At 36.1% G+C, this 26903-nt stretch overlaps 1 protein-coding gene across 1 annotated transcript; it reads right to left on the bottom strand.

Moving 5' to 3' along the window:
- Positions 1-415: 415 nt before the first annotated feature.
- On the bottom strand, positions 416-26903 carry LOC117342027. The gene is made up of 19 exons (XM_033903989.1): positions 26661-26903; positions 20910-20971; positions 19962-20016; positions 18920-19065; positions 18666-18796; positions 16095-16224; positions 14369-14437; positions 13441-13556; positions 13076-13157; positions 12485-12652; positions 11963-12049; positions 11186-11280; positions 10926-11027; positions 10660-10720; positions 10258-10362; positions 4679-4743; positions 3909-3980; positions 3396-3565; positions 416-2213 (listed from the first exon to the last, which is right to left on the bottom strand). The coding sequence occupies exons 2-19, from the start codon at positions 20910-20912 to the stop codon at positions 2005-2007; spliced, it is 1866 nt and encodes a 621-aa protein (XP_033759880.1). The 5' UTR covers positions 20913-20971; positions 26661-26903; the 3' UTR covers positions 416-2004.

The following is a 26903-nucleotide window of genomic DNA, read 5'->3' as shown; positions in this document are numbered from 1 at the left end:
TAAATATAACCCAAATTGACATCAACACTAAACTACACTGTAGTGTAAAAGAAGGGGGGAAATGCAACGACCAGACAGGTACTCGAACCCTGTACATCCGAACTCTAGACGGACGCTCTATCCACTTGAGCCACATTGCCACCGCTAAGCCCAGTCCATTTCTGCTACATCGGCATATACTTTGTCAAATCTTACAATTTGTCACATTGGCATATCTGTACACACTTGTTAAGTGTTTTTATTTCAACTAGGTATGCAGCATGAGCACTACGTTGATTTGAAAGACATGCCATTTTTCTTAAGTTCACTGTGATACACTTTAAATGAGCCGCTTTTTGCCATCATAACTGTTGTCAAATGCTTATTGAATTGAAAACACTACGTATATTGCCAAAAACAAATGCAGCACAAAAACAACACTTTCCACATCAGCTTTAGCTTTATTTGCACACGCACTGAAAAATCAATTAGAAAGCACCGCTATGATTGGTCAAAAACAATGGTTATATCACCACTAACCTAATGATTATACAAGTTTGAAATTTCTGACATTTCACTGGTAAAAAGTAACGAAAATCAATATTGCCATTAATATGATTTTACTTATACGATACAGTATACGCAGAATGATAAGGATGGCACAACCTACTATTTCGAACTGCTGGGACTCGTCAGTCAAATGAGTGTGAATCCAAAGAAGAAGTTTTGGAATTCAAAAAAGACCTACACACATGACAAAACAAAGAAGGGACTATGTACTACTTCTAAATATGAACAATTAAGAAAATAATAATGGATAGTAGATAATTACAAATGATATGAAATACTTATTATCTAGTTTCATAAAAACCATTCCATAAATACTAGCAACAATAACTTTACATAAGCAACATACATTAATCATCAATATAAAATTATAAATGGTACATTTTCTATCTTTGAAAAAATTACTGTGTTGAATATATTGCCTCTTGTAAAAAAAATCATATTGTCCAGCCGTGCAAAAATGTTAGTAAAAAAGCAGGTTGACTGATTGACTGTAAAAATATATCACTTACCATTGGCATTATTCAACATATGAACACTATCTGACATGCAATTGCGACATATACAAGCAAAACTTCTGGATGTTTGGAAGTTTTAGGAATTTCTTCGTCCCTTAGTATTTAAATAATGGACTTGTCATGTGTTCATGAGATGTAAAACGATTAATCAAATTGTGAAATGTCACATAAAACAATTGTTTACTTTTCCTTGGTAAATATGATCCAGACTAAGGTTAAAAACCTAGGATAGACCTCATCTGAAGTCCATTATTTTATATCATTAACCTAAAAAGATATCAACTTCTCACTTTGTCGTCGGTCGATATAGTTTAAGGGTACATGTATATACTACCATTTAACAATTTTATGAAAAAGCTACAATTTTGTAATATTAATAAAACAGTTAAAATACTGATGACGATTTACATTTCTTGAGCTCGAAATAGAGATATAAAAGTATAAAATATGAATTGAATATTAACAAAGCACAATTGAATAGCACCTTTCAATATAGACTCTATAAGTGATACCGTATATATGCTATATAATGAATATAAAAAATGCCAATATACGATGAGATCAAATTGTTGCGTTACTTTGATTTTTTTTTTCTGTATATTTATTACAAATTCGCCTAATATCAGAAACTGATATAACTTTTTAGTACTTGTTTTCTTTGTATTTTGAATTCCATCGTCTCTTTTAAACGTTCAAATATCGAATTAAAACTGACTCTTTAATGCTTCCATCGTTTTATCGGCCGCTTGTATTATCTAGTATTCCGGTCATTGATATATCCTCTTTATAGGTGGTCAAATGCCTTAATTTACTATAACGAGAAATAGGTAGGATGAAAATGTCCAAAAGTAAATAGTATTTTCAAAAGAATTGTGTAAATATAATTCTCTTTCGCTCATTCCCAATCTGATGACATTTCCTTCTTAATGTTGTCACCATTTTAAACGAATGCAATTCGTAATGCAATACAACTGAGTAAGCCGAACAATTGGATCATCTCCCTTTGTAGAACGGGGGCGGCCGCTGATGTTTGAGCAGTATTCTTTGTGTTTGTGATCCAATCATCGACGGTCGTTTCCAGTACACTCAGTGGCATAGGACCATTCGTCAGAATTACTGAGTGGAAGTCACGGAGGTCAAACAAAGAACCTAGGTATAACAAATAAAACCACATTGCATTAAACATGTATATAAAAGGAGGGAAACAGCTGATGTTTGTTTCCAATACTGATTCTTCTAAACTGACAGAGGTTAGCGTGGTTACAACTCATCGTTCAAAGTGAGATGGAGTGCACATGTATTTGCGCAAAGCAAAGTGTATGCAATTAATCACAGTTACAAACCCGTTACTATCAAATGGGGTCAATACACAGCTTAGACTTTTTAATGTCGACCGAAAATTACCAATATATAAGCATAAGCTATGATGTTGAAGGCATGTGAATCCATGATGCTCATCATTCTGTCATATGGAATTTTATTGTTGCATAAAATGAAACAGTATGGGTTCTTTATATTTTTTATATAGATATCACTAGTAAAAAGATGTTCGTTAAAAATTCATGATACTTTCTACCAAGAAATTTTGTTTGACTTTATCTTATTCTGTAAACTAAGGCTAAATCACATCTAAAATAATGTAAAGACAAAAATTGAAAAAAAAAATGTTTTTGAAGACGGCAACAATTGCAGTTAGGTCTGCCATCTTAGATTTCGGATCGACTGGAAATAAACATATTTGGTCACAATTTACTCAGTATCTCAGTGACTAGTCATTTGAAGAGTACACGGACATAAACAGTCGTGTTATAAGAGCAGTAACAGTATATAAAAACAATTGTGCAATACTGTAGGTGGTCCCAAATATAGCAACACATGGTCAGTTCTATCTTGCGATCTTTCCTAGCAAGTTCTACCTGAATCTAATGTAAAGACAAAAATTAAAAAAAAAAAAAAAAAAAAAACAATTTTGAAGACGGCAACAATTGCAGTTAGGTCTGCCATCTTAGATTTCGGATCGACTGGAAATAAACATATTTGGTCACAATTATCTCAGTATCTCAGTGACCAGAAATTTGAAGAGTCAACTCGACTCCTCTGGTGAAACTTGGGAAGCAATTCAGAATAGGTTTTGTTTACTTAATTTGTGACTGTGCAATCACATTTCAAAATGGCCGCCACAGCATCCGCATGGCGCCGGCGACGGACGAAACACGAACGCGTAAGGTTACCTTTGGGTCAGATGAGCTAATAATTTAGGTCAAATTCTAAACAGTGCTCTAGTTTTGTCTACCCTGGCAAAGAATCAATTGCAAGGATGATTGAACATACCAAGTTCTGATTCCGCCTTTGATCGCAGCTCTCGCATGCGAATTTCTCCGAACTTGTATCCACACGCCTGTCCGGGCCAGGTGATGTACCGGTTAACCTCTATAGTTATGGCTTCAGATGAAAAGGCGGTGTAATTTAACATGTACTCAATAGCTCTTTGTTGTTCCCAACTGTAAAATAATTAAAATACTCTTCACGTTTTTTTGTTTGTTTTTCCCTTCAGAAAATAAAAATGTAACGGGAATAGTTATGCTCACACCCTTTCAAGACATTCAGTTTTACATTACAGATACCCTGGGTTCATCCTCTTCAAACACGGAATATATCGTAGGGTGACTCTTTGTCACTTTTTACACTCTTTATTTTCTTTCATCATATTTTATTATTTATTTTCCTCCCTTTGTTTCTCAGTCACATTCATATAATATTTGTTGCATTTAAAACCAACATATTTCACATGATATATAAGTACGTTTTGTGTACATATCGGTATTGTTGTTTTCTAGGACTTACTTGAAGTGATGGAGGCCCGTATCCACCACCAAACGACAGGCTCGCAACATTTCAGCGCTGTATCGACCCATCCTATCAATGGCAAAGGCTTTTATTTGACACATGGACATAACTACATGTAATACATACTATTAAAAATAGGATTATTTTACAGTAAAACTCGAGCATTACACAAAATCATCTGGAATGGGATCATATCAATCACACTATTGACTATACTGTGCACATATGTATGACATAATGCAATTATGCCACTTGTTTCTGTTTTTTAATCTACTTACATGATCATTAATATATTATAGAATCTATAGCGGATATATAACGGTAATACGAAATATATCACACGAGTGATAATAATATTAAAATATTAGCCATTCGAGTTCAATTTATTTGGTATTACTGAAGATGCTGTTAGATATTCGATTTATTACATTTTATAGCAAAATATACCGAGACAGCTCAATCCCCTTGCGGTTCCCTGTCAAAGGCTCACAAATGTTAAATTGTGACATTATTCTATCTTGCAATATGGCGTCATATGATATGACAGACAGTTATATGCAAATTTTAATTTCCTCATTGTCGTTCGTAAGTACTAGTGAAAAATATCTATTTTATAAAATGAATTATTTTCGATATTTCACCGGTAAAAATGTAATAAAATCGAGTATCAATATCACCTGTTTTGTTATCACAATACTACAAACTGTCATGTGATTTGACTTTGGTGAAAATATCTTGTAACTTGAGCATTATCTAAGATTACGTACAGTTCATAGTCGTCTTTATAAAGTCCCATCTCCTCACCGAGGTATTCTGCGTACAAGGCCCATCCCTGTAACACAAAGTAAAACACGATAAATTGAGATATATATATAAAATTGAAGTGAAGAGGCAAACTATAACAGGGAAATACAAATGTATACCCCACAAAAAAACAGCAAATAAACATCCAGGTCATCACCCATCAAATCCGTAAAAAAAGTGCTTTAAAGATATGCAGAATATAAAATCATGCAAACGAAATGACATAATTTCCCATCTAATTCAACTGAATACATTACAAAACAGATTACTGTTTATGGGTAACTTAAAATATGCACGATGATATAGCACAGGGTGTCAGATGATATACCTCATTACAGAACCGATCAGAGTGTCAGATGATATAGCACATTACAGAACAGATCAAGGTGTCAGATGATATAGCTCATTACAGAACAGACCAGGGTGTCAGATGATATAGCACATTACAGAACAGATCAAGGTGTCAGATGATATAGCTGATTACAGAACAGACCAGGGTGTCAGATGATACAGCTCATTACAGAACAGATCAGGGTGTCAGATGATATAGCTCATTACAGAACAGATCAGGGTGTCAGATGATATTGCTCATTACAGAACAGATCAGGGTGTCAGATGATACAGCTCATTACAGAACAGATCAGGGTGTCAGATGATATAGCACATTACAGAACAGATCAAGGTGTCAGATGATATAGCTCATTACAGAACAGATCGGGGTGTCAGATGATACAGCTCATTACAGAACCGATCAGAGTGTCAGATGATATAGCACATTATAGAACAGATCAGGGTGTCAGATGATATAGCTCATTACAGAACAGATCAGGGTGTCAGATGATACAGCTCATTACAGAACAGATCAGGGTGTCAGATGATATAGCACATTACAGAACAGATCAGAGTGTCAGATGATATAGCTCATTACAGAACAGATCGGGGTGTCAGATGATACAGCTCATTACAGAACAGATCAGAGTGTCAGATGATATAGCTCATTACAGAACAGATCAGGGTGTCAGATGATATTACTCATTACAGAACAGATCAGGGTGTCAGATGATATAGATCATTATAGAACAGATCGGGGTGTCAGATGATATAGCACATTACAGAACAGATCAGAGTGTCAGATGATAGTGCTCATCACAGAACAGATCAGGGTGTCAGATGATATAGCTCATTACAGAACAGATCAGGGTGTCAGATGATATTGCTCATTACAGAACAGATCAGGGTGTCAGATGATATAGCTCATTACAGAACAGATCGGGGTGTCAGATGATACAGCTCATTACAGAACAGGTCATGGTGTCAGATGATATTGCTCATTACAGAACAGATCGGGGTGTCAGATGATATAGATCATTATAGAACAGATCGGGGTGTCAGATGATATAGCTAGCTCATTACAGAACAGATCAGGGTGTCAGATGATATTGTTCATTACAGAACAGATCAGGGTGTCAGATGATATAGATCATTATAGAACAGATCGGGGTGTCAGATGATATAGCACATTACAGAACAGATCAGAGTGTCAGATGATATAGCTCATCACAGAACAGATCAGGGTGTCAGATGATATAGCTCATTACAAAACAGATCAGGGTGTCAGATGATATTGCTCATTACAGAACAGAACAGGGTGTCAGATGATATAGCACATTACAGAACAGATCAGAGTGTCAGATGATATACGTCATTACAGAACAGATCAGGGTGTCAGATGATTAAGCTCATCACAGAACAGATCAGGGTGTTAGATGATATTGCTCATTACAGATCAGATCAGGGTGTCATATGATATAGATCATTATAGAACAGATCGGGGTGTCAGATGATATAGCTCATTACAGAACAGATCATGGTGTCAGATGATATTGCTCATTACAGAACAGATCAGGGTCTCAGATGATATAGATCATTATAGAACAGATCGGGGTGTCAGAACATATAGCTAGCTCATTACAGAACAGAGCAGGGTGTCAGATGATTTTGTTCATTACAGAACAGATCAGGGTGTCAGATGATATAGATCATTATAGAACAGATCGGGGTGTCAGATGATATAGCACATTACAGAACAGATCAGAGTGTCAGATGATATAGCTCATCACAGAACAGATCAGGGTGTCAGATGATATAGCTCATTACAGAACAGATCAGGGTGTCAGATGATATTGCTCATTACAGAACAGAACAGGGTGTCAGATGATATAGCACATTACAGAACAGATCAGAGTGTCAGATGATATACGTCATTACAGAACAGATCAGGGTGTCAGATGATTAAGCTCATCACAGAACAGATCAGGGTGTTAGATGATATTGCTCATTACAGATCAGATCAGGGTGTCAGATGATATAGATCATTATAGAACAGATCGGGGTATCAGATGATATAGCACATTACAGAACAGATCAGGGTGTCAGATGATATAGCACATTACAGAATAGATCAGGGTGTCAGATGATATAGCTCATTACAGAACAGATCGGGGTGTCAGATAATATAGCTCATTACAGAACAGATCAGGGTGTCAGATGATATTGCTCATTACAGAACAGATCAGGGTGTCAGATGATACAGCTCATTACAGAACAGATCAGGGTGTCAGATGATATAGCTCATTACAGAACAGATCAGGGTGTCAGATGATATAGATCATTATAGAACAGATCGGGGTGTCAGATGATATAGCACATTACAGAACAGATCAGGGTGTCAGATGATATAGCACATTACAGAATAGATCAGTGTGTCAGATGATATAGCTCATTACAGAACAGATCGGGGTGTCAGATAATATAGCTCATTACAGAACAGATCAGGGTGTCAGATGATATTGCTCATTACAGAACAGATCAGGGTGTCAGATGATACAGCTCATTACAGAACAGATCAGGGTGTCAGATGATATAGCTCATTACAGAACAGATCAGGGTGTCAGATGATATAGCTCATTACAGAACAGATCAGGGTGTCAGATGATATAGATCATTACAGAACAGATCGGGGTGTCAGATGATATAGGTCATTACAGAACAGATCAGGGTGTCAGATGATATAGCTCATTACAGAACAGATCGGGGTGTCAGATGATATTGCTCATTACAGAACAGATCAGGGTGTCAGATCATTAGGTCATTACAGAACAGATCAGGGTGTCAGATGATATAGCTCATTACAGAACAGATCGGGGTGTCAGATGATACAGCTCATTATAGATCAGATCAGGGTGTCAGATGATATAGGTCATTACAGAACAGATCAGGGTGTCAGATGATATAGCATTACAGAACAGATCAGAGTGTCAGATGATATACGTCATTACAGAACAGATCAGGGTGTCAGATGATTAAGCTCATCACAGAACAGATCAGGGTGTTAGATGATATTGCTCATTACAGATCAGATCAGGGTGTCAGATGATATAGATCATTATAGAACAGATCGGGGTGTCAGATATAGCACATTACAGAACAGATCAGGGTGTCAGATGATATAGCACATTACAGAATAGATCAGGGTGTCAGATGATATAGCTCATTACAGAATAGATCAGGGTGTCAGATGATATAGATCATTATAGAACAGATCGGGGTGTCAGATGATATAGCACATTACAGGACAGATCAGGGTGTCAGATGATATAGCACATTACAGAATAGATCAGGGTGTCAGATGATATAGCTCATTACAGAACAGATCGGGGTGTCAGATAATATAGCTCATTACAGAACAGATCAGGGTGTCAGATGATATTGCTCATTACAGAACAGATCAGGGTGTCAGATGATACAGCTCATTACAGAACAGATCAGGGTGTCAGATGATATAGCTTATTACAGAACAGATCAGGGTGTCAGATGATATAGCTCATTACAGAACAGATCAGGGTGTCAGATGATATAGATCATTACAGAACAGATCGGGGTGTCAGATGATATAGGTCATTACAGAACAGATCAGGGTGTCAGATGATATAGCTCATTACAGAACAGATCGGGGTGTCAGATGATATTGCTCATTACAGAACAGATCAGGGTGTCAGATCATTAGGTCATTACAGAACAGATCAGGGTGTCAGATGATATAGCTCATTACAGAACAGATCGGGGTGTCAGATGATACAGCTCATTATAGATCAGATCAGGGTGTCAGATGATATAGGTCATTACAGAACAGATCAGGGTGTCAGATGATATAGGTCATTACAAAACAGATCAGGGTGTCAGATTATACTGTATCAACCACAACTAATAAAGTATATGTATTAATGGGCAAAATATATAAAGTATGTTCATGAAATACAATGTACTGTTAACAACCATTTGCTGACTCTGTGTCCAACAGAGTATAATTTGACCTCTACACCAGTTTTGTTGACCTCATATTATCCCATGCATGGAAACACACACCTATCGCTCAGTGACAGTGATGAAATAGATAACTAACGATACTATTGCTGTGATACGATAAAAAAATTAATAACTCAGCTATCCTAAAGTAGCTTTGATTACCTGACATGAGTAGGTTTCTTTATTGAAATTATTCCAAAATGAGAGTGTTTTTACAACGAAACTACTAGGTATCTTAACAAACATGAAAATAAAATTTGAAAAATTATTACAAATTTCAAAGGAAAAGCTGTACATAGTGCTATGAGAAACAACACCACCAACCAAAGACATTCTGAATGATCTACATACATGTATCATAGCTGAACGACAGATTGAAACATTTTTTTAATGTTAAATGACGAAGATATACTGTTATAGAGTAAGTATCGTTGTAACTACAGCAATACTATATATAAATGGGAGAAACTCACCGTGATAATAGAATTCTTTAGATTTAGTACATCATTATTTGATAATACATATATGATTGTTAATGTACAGTTTGCATACAGTAATTAGTGAAATGAAAGTTACAAATGGATACGTCGCTCGGATGTACCAAGCACGTATAATGGGAAACAACTCGTTATCGCAACTATATGTACCCATCTGTACTTCTATAATATAGCACATAGCCTACTCTTAATATGTCAGCAAGTTATATATCCTGCTTTCGTTCAACAGTCGATGCATTGTCCGATCTTCAAGTGTTACACCCATTGATATTGTATCATTAGCTTCAAATATTTTTTATCATTACTAACCAGATGCAGATCCTATGGCATCATAAACGGGTCCTCGACAGACGAAACAGTAGCAAGGGATAGGGTGTGTGTGCGTGTGTGTGCGAGGGTGTGTGTGTGTGTGGAGGGGGGGGGGGGGGATGTGGCAAACCGGAAGGGAAGATAGAGAAAACAAAATAGGAATTTAATCTGCGCTTCTCCTAAGTGATGAAATTTAAAAAAAAATTAAAACTGTCAGAGACATCTTAAGTGATATTTCCAAAAAAGAAATTAAATAGAAAGCAACAAATTAAGTCTAGTAAGAAAAACATTACTATATTCACTTGATTAGAATACGTTTACGGTACATGGCGCTCTGACCTTTTCAATTACATAAAATGGCATAATCTTACCTCAACGTAAGCAGTATAGAAAGGGAAATAGAAGGGAACATCGTAAAAGGAAAGCTCGGGTTGGCTTCGGAAGTCAGGCAATTCAGCTTTTAGACCAACGATATGCTGGAAATTGAAAATAAAACGAATGATTATCGGTCATATCATCATTGTGAACATGTAAACAGTTGCATTGTATGCCTATTTCCAAAGCATATTTCCAAAGCTACAGAACAATCCAATACGACATTAAAACATATTGATATTTAATTCATGTCTGGAAATACATATTCCATTGATTATAAGCATTCCAAGACAATGTTTTGATGGAAGCAATTTAACGATAAGATAAAGATTATGCAGACTTTATATCTAATACATATATACAGTATAGATGTATTTGGATTTCGTCCATTTCCGTACCTGGAGATGGTGACCGGGGCTGGCCTCGTGTAAAGCCAGGCTCATGAAGTCGTACGTAGGGCTAAAATGGAAGCAATGAAAAATATACTGCTATATCTTTGCAACGGGAACAAACGCCTTTATTGATTACCTGATAAAGTTAAGAGGTACAACTTCAAATAAAGTTACCAGTTGTTAGAAAGCGGGAATGCCATATTAATTGGATGTAGCACACTACTTTTTATTTCTACAGCTAACATATCACTGTATGTATGGATGATTCTTACTTTTCTCTTGGTCGGAACAAGTTCACGTAGAAGACCCCTGGGTAATCCTCTGTTGCAGAACCGTATCCTCCTCCTGGACCGTCGTACGACATCTTCTGTACCCTAGCGATACAATGATATGATACAACACGTATGATTTTTGCATTGAGTAACAACTGAATGCTTGTGATTTGTATATGTTTATATGTTTAATTTTCTGATCCACTATTGGGTTTTCGTCTGCCCAAACACGTTTATATAAATGGTTTTGCTCTACTTACACAATAGGTATATCTGGGATATCCTTGAAGTATAGCGGCAGTTTGGGGGCAATCCTCTCGTGGATAATGTGTTCATACTCCTTGATAATCCGGTCCTTTAAGAAAACATTACATGAATGGACGAGCAGACATTAATCGAAATACAAAGAATATTTGGACAATGATATTATTATGTAGATAGTGTTTGGTATTCCAATAGAGTACACATACCGCATATTGAAACTAATGATTCAATACAGCTTATAAAGATTGCTTGTAAATCACTGGGTATTGAAACATCATTATCAATTGTGTATATCAAATCATTATCCGTACGTTTAAATGATCTCCTGCAATGAAATTGTAGCTCTCCATTAACAGATATTAGACAATGTAACTCGCTTTTACGATCAATCATCATACCAAACTGCCTAAATACAGTTTTAACCAATCCAAAGTCAGTTTAGTAAAACACATTATACATCTGATTCATTCACTACATGTTTCAGAAGTTATTTTCTCTCTCCTCCCACGACCCCCGAAACTAGTATAATTTGTTGACTAATGGGCTCACTCATTATTTGTCCATGATGTCTTTTCGGGACGTTTCATAGGCAAACGGGTGTCACGGATGTTAATATAATAAACTTATGTTTGGAATTCAGTGGTATATGAGAAATACGCAGATTATATAACGGTATTACTAGTTAACGGTCACAGTTTATTTCCGTTGCCAAATAAAAAGAAATGTTACATCTGGAATGAATTATAATTTGAAGTTTTATGCAGTCTATTTACCGCATCATCCCAAACGAATCTGGAGTCGTTATTCAGGGAGGCAAAATATTCCTTAACCGTCCCTTCAAACTGTTGTCTCCTCATCACCTGTATTCAAGCAAAAATAACAATAACCAAAAAATATCCGTTTGATATCAAAAGCCAAAACATCCGTAGTGTTGAAGGAAACGAATAAAGATGTTTTATTCTACAAATCCTTCAACAAGTTCCCTACTACCTTCAATTGTATTGTTTATGATGGATGTCTTTAATTTCCATTGTTTTAGCGTGATGAGATAGACGCTGATTCTTTCTTTACATAACTTCAGTTTATAGATTAAAAATCTTGAGGTGAACATGAAAATATTGATATACATATAAATGATATAATTTTAATTTCCTTGGCGTCTGAAGATAATAGTGACGATTATCAAAAAATGGTTTTTATCAAGAATGTTCTGTTTAGATGACGATTAACTGTTAATTGTAGACATGTTATTTGGAACTTCAACGTGTAATATGAATACTATAGTACGAACGTACAGTTAACATGTTTTGGTAGATTCTCTCGACCTCCTGCAGGCCCAGATTGTGGACGTCCTCAGGTGACATGTCCACCGACAGATGCCACTTAAGACAGGCCCTGTAGAATTCTTCACCATTCTCTAGGGAGTTGACTCCTGTGTGGGGTCTAGTGTGTGCCATATAGACCTGCCGAAAACAATACAACATATAGCCATGTAGGGTAACAAATTAAACGTTGATATATCAATGTGTATAGAAAATCTTGTCATGGTTCGTAATAAACTGTATCATTAAAAAACATTGTAAGTGCTATATTAATTTAGCACTTTTGGTCTTAATTTCTATGTTTAAAAGGTACAGAAGTATCTTATTATGTTCTTAAAGTAACCGTGCACACAAATTTACCATATTAAAACATATGATATTTAAATTGTGGAAATTTGCTAGATCAATTTGCAAACGTTCGCGTCGTCTTGATTGTGCCATAACAGGTTGCGTTGCATTAGCCGAACGGTTTATGTATTGGTATACATTATACAAAATATAATCCATGCCAAACATACTAGTATGTATCTTTCAATCTTATAATCATATTATTAATTGACGTACATTTTCAACATAATCCTTTAAATCGCTGTACGCTTGAATGACCGCCTCGACAGCAGAAGCTCCTCTTGCTTGTAAATCCAGCCTGAAATTCACAAACATATCATGTGCTGCACATATCTATGTCTTGTTAATTATTTTTAATTGGTAAATTTTCAATTCCGTATAAATATTAAGTAAGATGATGTATTACTTTAGACCTAACTTATGTTCAGTGAGTCTAAGTGTTCATGGCACATCGAGAATATGCTGATTTTAAGGACATATGGGCGAGTGTTTCAGCTTTCAAATATGCTACAATAAAGAATTCAGTAATCAAAAATCTGTATCTTTCCATCACTATCCATGTCAGTATTAGCCAGACATACTTATCCTCGGCTGTGATGTATTCCGTATCGTTAAGTTTCCCTTTAAAATGACGATAGAAGTATGAGTCCTCTGTGACGTTCACCAGAATCTGCCCGATTTGATCTGGAACTGGTTCCTACAATGAGGCATTGATTATATTTGTACATGTATTGTACATGTGTATGGGATCCGACTGTGTTGTCTGTAAGCAGATATATATACTATAGAAAGCACACCCGTGTTTTATTGTAATCACACGTCTGTCATGGTCATCATATTTTGTTCCAAACATGATTTTTAATCTATCAAAAACAAATATCACCAGTAAGCACACTGATTCCCTGTGACAAGCATCATAAACCAGTATGCAAAACAGGCCAACTACACTCGCTGAAATGTCATTAATAACAATATCAACTTAATAGATGTATGCTGACGAACATGTCAGCCTTAAGACTCTTGTTACATTTATGTACATTAATTTGAAAATATCATCGGTTTATAAAGGTATTTTATCAGCAGCTTAAACAGGTCTGAATTTGCTAATCAGATCCTTAATAAAGGATAGATAGGATGCATTTTAAATCGATTGTACCAAATGCTAATGCAAATATCCTATAAATGAATACGTCAAATTCCATAGGACATGCATGATTGATGTCTGTTTAGTTGTATAAGATACAAATAGCTATATTGATAGTGAAACTGGTAAATCTTTATAATGACATAAGACATGTGATTACAACGTAATCAAATTTTCACAGCACTGTAGACAAAGGTTGAATTTGTAAAAAAAAAAAATGTATGACAATAAATATAGACACATATCACAGTAAAGAGTAATGTGAATTATAAAACAAAACAAAAATAGCCCAAAGCATCGAACATGAATTTTACAATGTGTCTAACAGAGATATTCACTATGCATCCATAGTAAAAAAAACATACAACTGAATGTCGGTGTAGAGTCCTGTTCAATTCAATTGATTTAGCCATGGTATCAATGACCTCTTGAATCTACAACAAAATGAAAGTAGACTTAGAAAATAAAATAAAAATGTGTTGTTCCATCGCTATATATTTCTTAAGTATTAACATGAATTTGATGTTTCTATCCTAAATGCTTATATTCTGTTGCTTGTTTGTACGTAGTCATTTCCGTAGATCTGCAAATATGTGCGTTTAATAGTAACCTTAACATTTTACAAAAAAAAGAGACATATTGTATCGCCGAATTAAATATGGTGTAACGCGCTTTACAAATTGATCATGAAAGATGCCGGGGTAAGATTGCGTTGCATCCGCTTACGAGCCACCGATTAGCTTAGAAGTAAACATGCAACCATTAATGATAAAACTTGTTCAACCAAATTCATCTTCTGCCCACATTTGAACTACTTCACTTTTCCTTTAGGCTCACGAACGTGATTATCATGCATGTATTGACTTTTTCCATCATTAGGTGCCCTTCACCTATCTCTCTGGGCCTACGTGAGTGATTATTATATTGGCTTTTGCCAAGTGCAAGACCCCTGTAACTTTCCCTCTTGGATCATGGTTGTTAAATTGGCTTCTGTTCACGTAAGGACTCCTACCCACTAAGGGAGGAATGCACTTTTCCTTCTTGGCTCGCAAAAGTGATTTTTGTATTGGCTTCTGCCTACATTATGACTCGGGCACGTGTCCCTCTTGTTCCGAGAAGGTGGGTTTGAGAGTGACTTCTGTCCTCATTAGGACCCCTACACGTTTCCCTCTGGGCTTACGAGAGTGATTATCATATTGCCTTTTGCCCACCTTAGGACTTCTACAACTTTCCCTCAAGGCCCACGACAGTGATTATTAAATAGGCTAATGCCCACATTTAGACCCCTGCACTATTCCCTCTAGACCCACGACAGTGATTGCTATATTACCTCTGTCGACGATCAAACCCCTGTACTTTTCCCTGCAGAGTCACAAGATTGATTATTCAATTGGCATCTGTCCACATTTAGACTCAAGCACTTTCCCCTCTAGGCTAACAAGAGTGATTGCTATATTGGCTTTTGCACACGTTAGGACTCCTGCACTATTCCCTCTGGGCCCACGAGACTGATTAAAATATTTTGATTTCCGACACAAGAGGCTCACATGATTGATTATTGTATTGGATTCCTTCCACATTCAGACTATTGCACTTTTTCCTTTGGGCTCATGAGAGAGATTGTTTTATTGGTTTCTACCCACATTGTAGCCCTTTGACCTTTCCTTAAAAACTAACGAGAGTGATTATTGTATTGGCTTCTGCCCACATTAAAATCACTAATTGCCTCTTTCTGGGTCCATGAGACTGATTATTATTAGTTGGTAGGCTTGGTTCATATTTCCTTTTATAACATTTTGTATTGCTTTGGTATTAAGGGTGGATCGTTAACATTCCCAAGCAAGCAATTAATCTACCAGATCGAGTAAACGCTGTATTTATCATGATTATACAATTCTAGACTCAAGTTGTCATTACAATCGTTGTTGCCATTCAATAAGAGTTAAATTATATATATATAATTAGAGGTAATAATAATTGTCCACGCAAAAATAGCTGCATGAAAAAAAACTTTCTGCTAGATTTATTTATTTTTTTTTTTTTTCACTCTTTACTTATTGATGTACAATATTTCAAACAAAGTCTACCTACAAGATTGGGAAGTCCTTTTAGCCGTACAATGTAATTCTCAAAGTCGCCTCTGGTATTGGTCGATGCCATTGACACCGGGTAGTATATATGTATCCCTCCTAGGAAATTCAGTGGGTTTATAGCACTGTGCCTAAAATAGAAAAAAATCATCAATCTCAGTTACCCCTTTTATTTGAATGTTAACCTCACGTAGAGGAAAATGGTTTAATAGTACATGTTTAAGCATTACGTTCAAAGGAAAACTGGGGAAAGATTATGTGTTTTTCGCGTGTAGAAGACCAGCTCAGTATCGTTTATCATCTGATCCATAAAATATACCGCAACCAGTACAAGTCTTAATAAGAAATTATTGATCTCCGTTCTGTTAAGCAATCTGCCATAAACCTTTCCTATAGGTATAGGTCGAGGTCAACATAGCAGTTGTATATATCCACAACAACAACATTTTACAAATCAATGATAAGTCCTAGTAGTGGGAATAGGCCTATTAACATATTCACATATCATGTTTACCTTTAGATTCAATATCAACATAAACGAACAAACGGACGGATGGGACGAGTTTGTGGGGTGAAGTCTTTCGTCCGATAAATTATCGGGTGCAAGATCTATGTCATTCGAATTTTAAAATGTAATTTAGATTTCCGGCGATAAACAGGAGTTCCATGAGCTTTGAAGGCAACATGAAGTCTAAGTCGTTGATTTCAACAAAAGTGGTAGCCCTCTAAAGCAGAACGAAACTTGCCTAGTTGTATGGCCATGGGGTTTGCGAATAATTCGTCTAAATAGTTTAACACATTCTACACTTATGATCATACAAGTAAGTCAAGGTTATTCATTTGAACAAACGTGATAGCCCTCAATTCCATCATACAACTTGACCACTATCATGACACTGGTCCTCTTGGTTATTGACAAAAAAGCATCAACAGGTTATACATGTAGCACATCTGGTCTGTTTGACCTTGAAAGTGGGCCAATGGCGTTCATTTGAACAAATTTGGTAGCCCTCCGTCAGACCCTTGGTCTCTTGGTTATGGAGGAGACATCGAATATGTAAACTGCCTGCAGACGCTCGACGAACAATAGGCGATTATTATAGACTCGAGACTTCTCGTGTTACTTGAAACCATCTTACTCGCCTGAGATCCGACATTAAAGTGACAAACTAACTACCATGCAAGAAGTCACCACATATCCCCATGTTTCAAATTTATGACTCTTCTAGTTAAGTCATTATTTGTCTCAGTGCGATCATACATAGTGACATAATACAGATCGTGGAATTATATATGACCAGTGTATATACATGTAAGGTACAACGGCTAAATTTAAGACTATAATCACATATATAAATGCCAAAGGTTTACGATATCATATAAGTATTTATCTTAGACCGTGCGAACTACCATTTGCATAAATCTCCGCAAGGGATGTGCAATAAATGTTGACCTGATAGCTTCGACCGGTGTCATATCAGGCCTATATATATTAGTTTGGTTTGAGCGCTATATACATAGATTCCCACGTCACACGAATACTTATTCTCAAGAGATTTGTAGCTCTTCATAAGAATGTTTACCTTTGAATGTGCAAAAGATAATTAAGTAAAAACCTTGTAATGTAGCGTATCTTTTAACACCATTGGATTTACTCGTTTAGTGTACATTTGAATACAATTTAGATGTATGTTAAGTGATGCGATAATTCTTATACATTACATCTTGAGTTGTCTTAAGAAGCTAGATGAGATTTATTATTTTGGAGAACACCTGGTCTTGTCATTATTGTACTATTTCAGTAGTCTGCGTGCAAACATATATTTTTGTTTGTATCTTGCCCTCGTAATTCGCTTTTAAGTTAGGATTTCGGTTTTGTTTTGATGTCGGTATCATAAGTCGTTTCAGTTGTAAGTTGTATGAATGTTCGCGAGATAATGATTCTACTAGAGACCCCGAGCAGTTTAACATATACTAGAACACGATTGATTTGAAAGGGGAAAACGCAAACGAAAACTTAACTTTTTGAGAACGTTATATTAAAACATTCTTCCATTAACGACTATGATAGCATAGACTTTGGTTACGCTTCGGTTGATGCAGCAAGACACATTTCGAGTAATAAAGGATGATTAATTCAACAAGATACGATTCCGTAAATAAGATATAGGTTCATAGACGAGATACAATTCCATAAATAAGACATATTTCGTAAATTACATAAAATTTTATGAGGGGTTGACAGTAAGGACAACATTGTATTTGTATTGGTAAGGGGTTTTAAAAGCAACTAATTTTAACGAGACAACTATATAGGTCGTGTTTCGTGTTGGAATTTATGTTATATTCAGCAAACTGAACAATTATGCGTTCAACAACCTCACATTAAAAATAAATATGTTGCTATACTCATAACTTATTTCATTTTGTATATAGAATCTTGCTCTATCACGCCAGAAACATTATATGTTGATTATGATTTCCAGATTCAACTGCATAAGATTTCCGTAAAATTGATAAATGTCACAGTTAATCATTTTCGAGTTCATGGATGTTAGGTAGAATTACTTACAATGCCCATTCGTGTCCCTCTAGATATGATGTAAATGTGTCCGAGAGGATGTCATAATCAGCCTTCTGAGTAGCAGTGAAACCTGTAGTTGACACTGCCTGCAATCTGGTTTTAAAATCTTCAATATCGCTCTGAATAAAATGTGATGTTTTTGTTACCATGAAATCATCTTGTTAATTAAAGGTTAACTTGATTTATTTCTATGGAATAGAGACATAACAAAGCATGAAAAAATTCGAGATGTTTTTACATACCTTCCTGCTGTCGAAAGCCGACATATTAAATGACCGTAGTCGGTCGTTGTAGGCGTAATATCCTAAGTAGGTTGCGTACACAGGGGAGTCAGCCATTCTCCATGTCCAAAATTCTTTCTCTAGACTGGCCACAGTGTTATATTGACCTTAAATCACCAATTCAGTAATTTTCACTTATCAAAACAATTTTAAATACAAGATATCGGACAACCTATTATCATACGTTATTAATTTGATTCCGTGTTTAATATGTTATTTCAATAATCAACATTTATTTTTAAAACAGTAACCAATACTGATATAATAACCAAATCATAATCTACACCTAACTAAACTAAAAATCTTAAATCCGGGTTAAGTCGCAATCTTAAATAAGAGTTTAGGCGGAGACAACAGAACCACTAGGCATATTAACAAGCATCAAACACCTCTGACTTCATATCACATTAGGACATATTTCCAAATATAATCGATGTCGACCATTAAACTTTAACGTGTGTTGTTAATTATCCATTCAGCAGAACGACATCTGTCACGAAAATAGTAATACGGGGAACAAGCCTTAATATTCCGAATCGATTGTGACATGTCAATACTGTATGTGAGGGATACAGGGATGCTGCTATCAAGAAATGGAAAATTAACAACTTCGACATTAAACTTATTGATTTTAGTCCGTTCACAAAGGCTCTTGTTTATACTGTACATTCTAGCTTATGCATTGAACTAAATGACTGTTTGTATATTGTATGTGTGTACAACTTAACAGTATAGATGCATCCTACCTAAGGTGGTATATTTGGAAACCTGTCTTATATTTAATAGATTGAAACAATAATCTAAATTAGACATAATGTCTGCAACAAATATAAAATATCACAACAACATAATATACATTTAAATTGCATGATCAATGATTTAGGCGGCGTGTTTCTTGTTTATTTCGCTGGATAAAGTTGCATGGATATGTAATCATATATCTAATGTACCTGATCAAATCTAGGGGAATTGTAAGAGCTGAAAGCCACAAAGAAGAATTTACCTGTCACAGTTGTCGTCAAGATGACGAGACCGAGGAAACTAGGTAAGATGAGCATCTGTAGGTAACGAAATATACATATATATTAAATAAGACTTACCCAAATCAGCCACCCGTAAACACATATACGTAAACAGTTATAAAAAAGACAGGATATAAAAGGTAAATAGAACAAAATAACATATTACTTATGCAAGAATGACATGCCCCGGTAAACACAATAAATGTTTTGCTGATTTAAGATTTCACGTTTTGTATGTTTTCTACGACAAGCCCTTTGGATGCGCAAATTAATCATTGCACCAATCTGTATAAATTTGGTAATACGGTATTTGAGAGAACAAAACACATTTTATAATTGCATCAGATATGACATTATATATTCTGTAGCTTGTTGTACACATTTGGACGCGAGAAGTTTATATGAATTAGTTTTTAAAAAAAAATCAATATAACCAATACGTTTCTTTAAAGTCAGATTGACGAAACTTTTTAAATATCATTTATCATTCTTTTAATCTCAACAATTAATAACTACCAGTCACACAGTATCGAATAGATATAAAATAAGAGAACATAATAAATTTTAATGGATAATGATATTTCTATATATATTCAAGTTAAACTTGTTAAAATAGTACAAAAACGGTACAGTTAAGACAATCATCACAATGAATGTATATGTCATTGCACCTTCTGTTTGAAAAAATAATATGACTTCGGAAATTTCTTACATTTTGGTATAATCATACGCCATCTATATTTTCCAGGATGAAAATGCCTAAAACAACTTCACTACAAACCAAATCATTTCAAGACGTTCGAATTATGAGTTCCGATTAAACGGCGTTCTGATATACTTTGTCTATTGCTGATACTGATTGTCGATAAAACAATATTAAGACCGTTATCATTTGGTACGAAGTCTTTGTAAAATAGTGGATACATTACCATTGGTAGCTAAGGTACGTCACATTCAGACTCCCTACTGGCAGACTGGTCAGAAAGTAAAGCTGTCAATGAACACCAACACATTGGAAAAAATATACAAATTACCGTTATAAAACATACATGGTATGTCTTACACCTACAAAGTTCTGATAAACCATGGTCCATAATCATAAAATCGGCACTATAAATGAAACGCTATCAGATATCACTATCAATTAAAATGTCTGACAATAAATCTGCCATTTAGTAGGTAGATGGTGCCTGGTACAGTGCAGTAGTCTACACGACAAACGCGACTCTTCATAGATGAGCCGCGATGTCAGTATACTTTTACTTTTACGAATGTTGTTCGTGCAAAACAAAGCAAAAGCGAATACACGATTTGTCCTGTTCTTCTGTAATACTGACCAAAAACAAAGACCATGTACACAGTGCTTCGAGTGAACCATAGATTTGTAACCTTTTTATAATTAGGATAAATTACCTCATCAATAGCGGTGATCGTCTTATAGCCATAGTCAATAATCCGTATGTTATTTTTATGAAATAAAGATCATATTGTATCTAAGCAATATTATATTTTATATTGTATGAAGTACATCTGAATATTGTTATTTCATGCAACACAATTTGTCAATTTGTGTGTCTTAGATAACCAGAGATTACTTCAACATGTACCGTTATCAATCTCTCAAGGTACCAAATTTCTGTTTTCATTAAACTTATGATTTTTTCGATAAATTGATGGTGTCTTTTCAATATTTTCGAGGACAGTGCCTACTTTAACGGCACCATATTAGGGCCGCTATATAGTGCCCTTCACTAAAATGGTCTATTATACAGACATTGGCCGATTATGTTTACTTGCATATCTCCCGTGGTTCAGTATACTGACACCGACCAGTTCTGTTTACTTGTGTAGTTCTCACGGTCCATTACACTGACACCGACCAGTTCTGTTTACTTGTGTAGTTATCACGGTCCATCACACTAACATCGACCAGTTCTGTTTACTTGTGTAGTTCTCACGGTCCATTACACTGACACCGACCAGTTCTGTTTACTTGTGTAGTTCTCACGGTCCATTACACTGACACCGACCAGTTCTGTTTACTTGTGTAGTTCTCACGGTCCATTACACTGACACCGACCAGTTCTGTTTACTTGTGTAGTTATCACGGTCCATTACACTAACATCGACCAGTTCTGTTTACTTGTGTAGTTCTCACGGTCCATTACACTGACACCGACCAGTTCTGTTTACTTGTGTAGTTCTCACGGTCCATTACACTGACACCGACCAGTTCTGTTTACTTGTGTAGTTCTCACGGTCCATCACACTAACATCGACCAGTTCTGTTTACTTGTGTAGTTCTCACGGTCCATTACACTGACACCGACCAGTTCTGTTTACTTGTGTAGTTCTCACGGTCCATTACACTGACACCGACCAGTTCTGTTTACTTGTGTAGTTCTCACGGTCCATCACACTAACATCGACCAGTTCTGTTTACTTGTGTAGTTCTCACGGTCCATTACACTGACACCGACCAGTTCTGTTTACTTGTGTAGTTCTCACGGTCCATTTCACTGACACCGACCAGTTCTGTTTACTTGTGTAGTTATCACGGTCCATCACACTAACATCGACCAGTTCTGTTTACTTGTGTAGTTCTCACGGTTCATTACACTGACACCGACCAGTTCTGTTTACTTGTGTAGTTCTAACGGTCCATTACACTGACACCGACCAGTTCTGTTTACTTGTGTAGTTCTAACGGTCCATTACACTAACATCGACCAGTTCTGTTTACTTGCATATCTACCGTGGCTCAGTATACTGACACCGACCAGTTCTGTTTACTTGTGTAGTTCTCACGGTTCAGTATACTGACACCGACCAGTTCTGTTTACTTGTGTAGTTCTCACGGTTCAGTATACTGACACCGACCAGTTCTGTTTACTTGTGTAGTTCTCACGGTCCATTACACTGACACAGACCAGCTCTGTTTACTTGTGTAGTTATCACGGTCCATTACACTAACACCGACCAGTTCTGTTTACTTGTATATCTCTCTATCTCTCAAGGTTCATTGTACTGACATCGGTCAATTATGTTTACGTTAGTATAAATCACGTTTAATTATACTAACAACTATCAAAATTATACTAATATCGATCAGTTATGTTTACTTGTGTATCTCTCCTGGTCAATTATACTAACATCGTCGAGTTATGTTTACTTATACATGTATATCTCTCACGGTCAATTATACTGACACTGGCCAGTTATGTTTACTTTTGTATCTATCACGGTCAATTTTACTGACATCGACCAGTTATGTCTACCTCGTTTAATCATACTGACATCGGCCAGTTATGTTTACTTGTATATCTTCCACGGTCCATTATACTGACATCGACCAGCTATGTTTACTTGTATATGTTCCACGGTCCATTATAGTGACATCGACCAGTTATGTTTACCTTTGTATCTCTCACGGTTCGTTATACTGACATCGTTACTTGCGTATTCTTTACATTGCTGTCCGACAATATGAACATTGCAAGATTAGTTGTCATAGCTTTGGTATGTTGCGACTATGGATAGATCACCGCGTACTCGAACACATCATTACCAAGAGTGAGGGAGCGTCAAAGGATGTACTTTAAAGATACCACTATTATTAAATGTGGATACCGATGGTGTTATTATGACGCACTGCATGGCGAGATTTTCCTTTTATTCTAATTTTGAATTTGTTTAAAAACAAACATTTACAAATCTTAATGGTTGACTATACTGAATGTATAATTCACTTAACATGTGTAATATATATATAACACTTTCTTGCGTTATGCTCCGTCAAAATTCCCTTCTGTTTGAGGTTGGTGACAACACGTTTTATTTTTCTATTTTTCTATGAAAAATCTCTATGTCACAATCATCAAACTGAGCGCCCCGCCGAATCACGCGTATTCAGTAAATTTCGTCTGTATGTTCAGACCCTACGATCACATTATACCACCAACGGACGAACCTGGCGTTGACTGTAAGTAGGTTAGATACTCTGGTGTGTCTCGGATAGGGAAAGGAAACTTTCCTCAAATAGGCGAACGCCAAAAGTGAGGCAGTGTTAATGGAGACATTACGAAGAAGAAAGTTGTTGAGAGAGAAGAAGGAAAATAAGATCAAAACTTCAGACGCCTCTTACGCACCATAGAATGAGAGTAGCAGTTACTTTTCTTACACATACCTGCAAGGCTCAGACGGAACATAAGAAAGTATCGATAATGTTATAACTGTCGACGTTACTCTCCTATCTAAACACGTAGAAAAGTGAACATAATGTATGATCTGGAGCGAAGTTAACTGGTATTATCGGGTATACATCACAAACATAAGAAGTTATACCCCAGTGAAGAGAGTGCCCATTATAAAAAAAATTGTCAAAAGATACACATGACAAATCCAAAAAGGAGTAGTAAGTCGCTTGGTCGCTTTCAGATGAGTAAGCGTTTAGTTTGTATTTCAGGAAAAAAATGTCTGTAAAATCATGAATATTTTAATTACAGTCTTCTTAGGCAGGCCAGTGGCACATATACCCAATTTCTTCTTTCAATAAAGAAATAGGTATATCAACAATAGAAGACGTCAAGTGAGGGGTGTCACAAAGACCCTAAAGATCTATTCCCATGACAGGTAAGAGCGAGGGGTAGTGAAAGGTAGTAGATGGTAACACGTTGTTTATCTGTGTCCCTCTCAAATCGTATGATACCTCGTTAACATTCACACGCACGCTCTGGGGCTCAGGGATAATAGCTCGTTAAGTACATAGCGTTAAAGTTAAGCAGAATCGGGTCCGTGTTTAAAGTAAACAAATTTGCTTGTTATTGAAATCCTAAACTTCAGGAAAGCAAAATTTTTTTTCAACATACGTACAGAACTTCTTGGAGTCATACATAAAAGAGTTTTATTTCTTAACTGATTTAACGTTAACGTTATTTAACTTCCATTAGCAGTAAGTGCCATAGTGGTCAGCAGCAATGACGATCAGAAGTAGTTTATTGTGAACAAGCAGTAACCATCACACAAATTTCAAGCCCACCTCGATATTTCGCCTAACAAACAAGAAATCGGTACGTAGGTTTCGTAACATCCTACCACCTCTTAATCCCGAATCAACCTCGATATTTCGATATACAACCTACATGTCGGTTGATAGGTTCCTTAACATCCCTCCACTCCTTTATCTCAAACCTACCTCGACATTTCGATATACAACCGACATGTCTTTTGATAGGTTCCTTAACATTCTTCCGCCCCTTTATCTCCAACCTACCTCGACATAAAGTCATAGCATCCACATATCGGCACGGTAGGTTCCTTAACATCCCCCTGACTTGATTTCATATCTACCTGGATATTTCGATAAGCAACCGTCACATCGGTATGGTAGGGTCCTTTACATCCCTCCACCCCTTTATCTACAATCAACACATCTGTAAGGTAGGTTCCTTAACATCCCTCAACTACTTGGTTCTCTAAACTTCCCTTACAACCGATATATCGGTAAGGTAGTTTCCTTCACATATTTAATACAAATTAATTGAACATTTGATAAGTGGTTTTGTGAGCCACAAAACTGTTGGGTTTGTAACACACACGTTTACTGTCTTCACATCAAAACTTCATATAGTAATGTCTTATACAAATGCAATTATCGGAGAAAATTCTATATCTTTATAGTGATGCTAAAGTATTCAGCAGTAGCGATTAATATTCTACATACTTATTTCTGGATTGTAAACGAATTGTCAATTATTTACGTATGTCCTAACGAAATATTTAAGGGAAGAAATAAAAGTGAATGTAAACACCATTTTGGTTCAATGATATACACCTGTGAGATACATACCTGTCTGCCTGCCAAGTGGACCGGAGGAAATAATAGCATACCATACTACACACTTTAAAGCTTTTATTGACAGAGCTGGTTATCCTTACAATACCAGTCTAGAAACATGACCTTGTCGCACAACTTGTGTTGACGCCGATGATGTAGTTTTGTACACTCATACAAATATCTCTATGGTAATATATGTTCTTAGGCAAAAGATTAAGTAGAGAAAAATTGTACACCAAGAAGTGAAAGAATGGTCTCGACATTCTGCTTCTAACATCATGCTAATGATTAACATCATCAAATTTGTGTTGTTTTTGAATTCTAATTATCCATATTAATCAACTTCTGATGGCAATATATGTAGCCGGTTACCTCTGCGGATTGTGTTTCGTACAATGCAAGTGGGTTATGTATACATGTGTGTGTGTTTGTGCTAAATTCTCTGATTTCATCTCCCTTTGAAAACCTAGTGTCACATTCGGGCGGAGGGTCCTTGCTCCGGCTAATGGCTGCCCCAATAATATGAAAATATAACATTTAAAATCAAAGTAAACGTAATTAACCATTACGACCTCACATTAACGACAATAAATAGTAGATAGACACACGTTCACACAGTAGCCATAATACCTATAATTGCGTGTAATAAAGCTGTTTACTGTTATATTGGTGAAATTCAGTTATTAATATCAATAATTCAAAGTTGTAGACGGGCAGACCATAACCCGTCCAAGTGCCAAGTAAAGTAAGATCTTAACATACATAGACAATATACATGGATAAACAATTTCAAAGATATATGCATTGTCACTCACCCATGTTGTTGTATTAGTATGTAACTTACGGATGGTGTTATCATCTTATCTGTGATATCCCTGGATTGCCATGTCACCATCTAGCCTGATCCCTCGCCATTATAAGTTGTGTAATCCAGCCATCGACTGCCTTGATACAACGGCATCACCCAGATTGTTCTTCATGCAATCAGTCTAACCGCTTCCCCTTTAGGAAGGCTTCCATAGCGGTTCCTCTCTGCAATGTCCTAGATATCACAGACACCCTTCTAGTGGCTTCCGGTGATTGCACT

The sequence above is a fragment of the Pecten maximus genome, chromosome 14 (assembly GCF_902652985.1).
Source record: "Pecten maximus chromosome 14, xPecMax1.1, whole genome shotgun sequence".
Lineage (NCBI taxonomy): Eukaryota > Metazoa > Mollusca > Bivalvia > Pectinida > Pectinidae > Pecten > Pecten maximus.
Note: the sequence above shows the minus strand (reverse complement) of the source record. Positions and strands in the feature narration are given on the sequence as shown.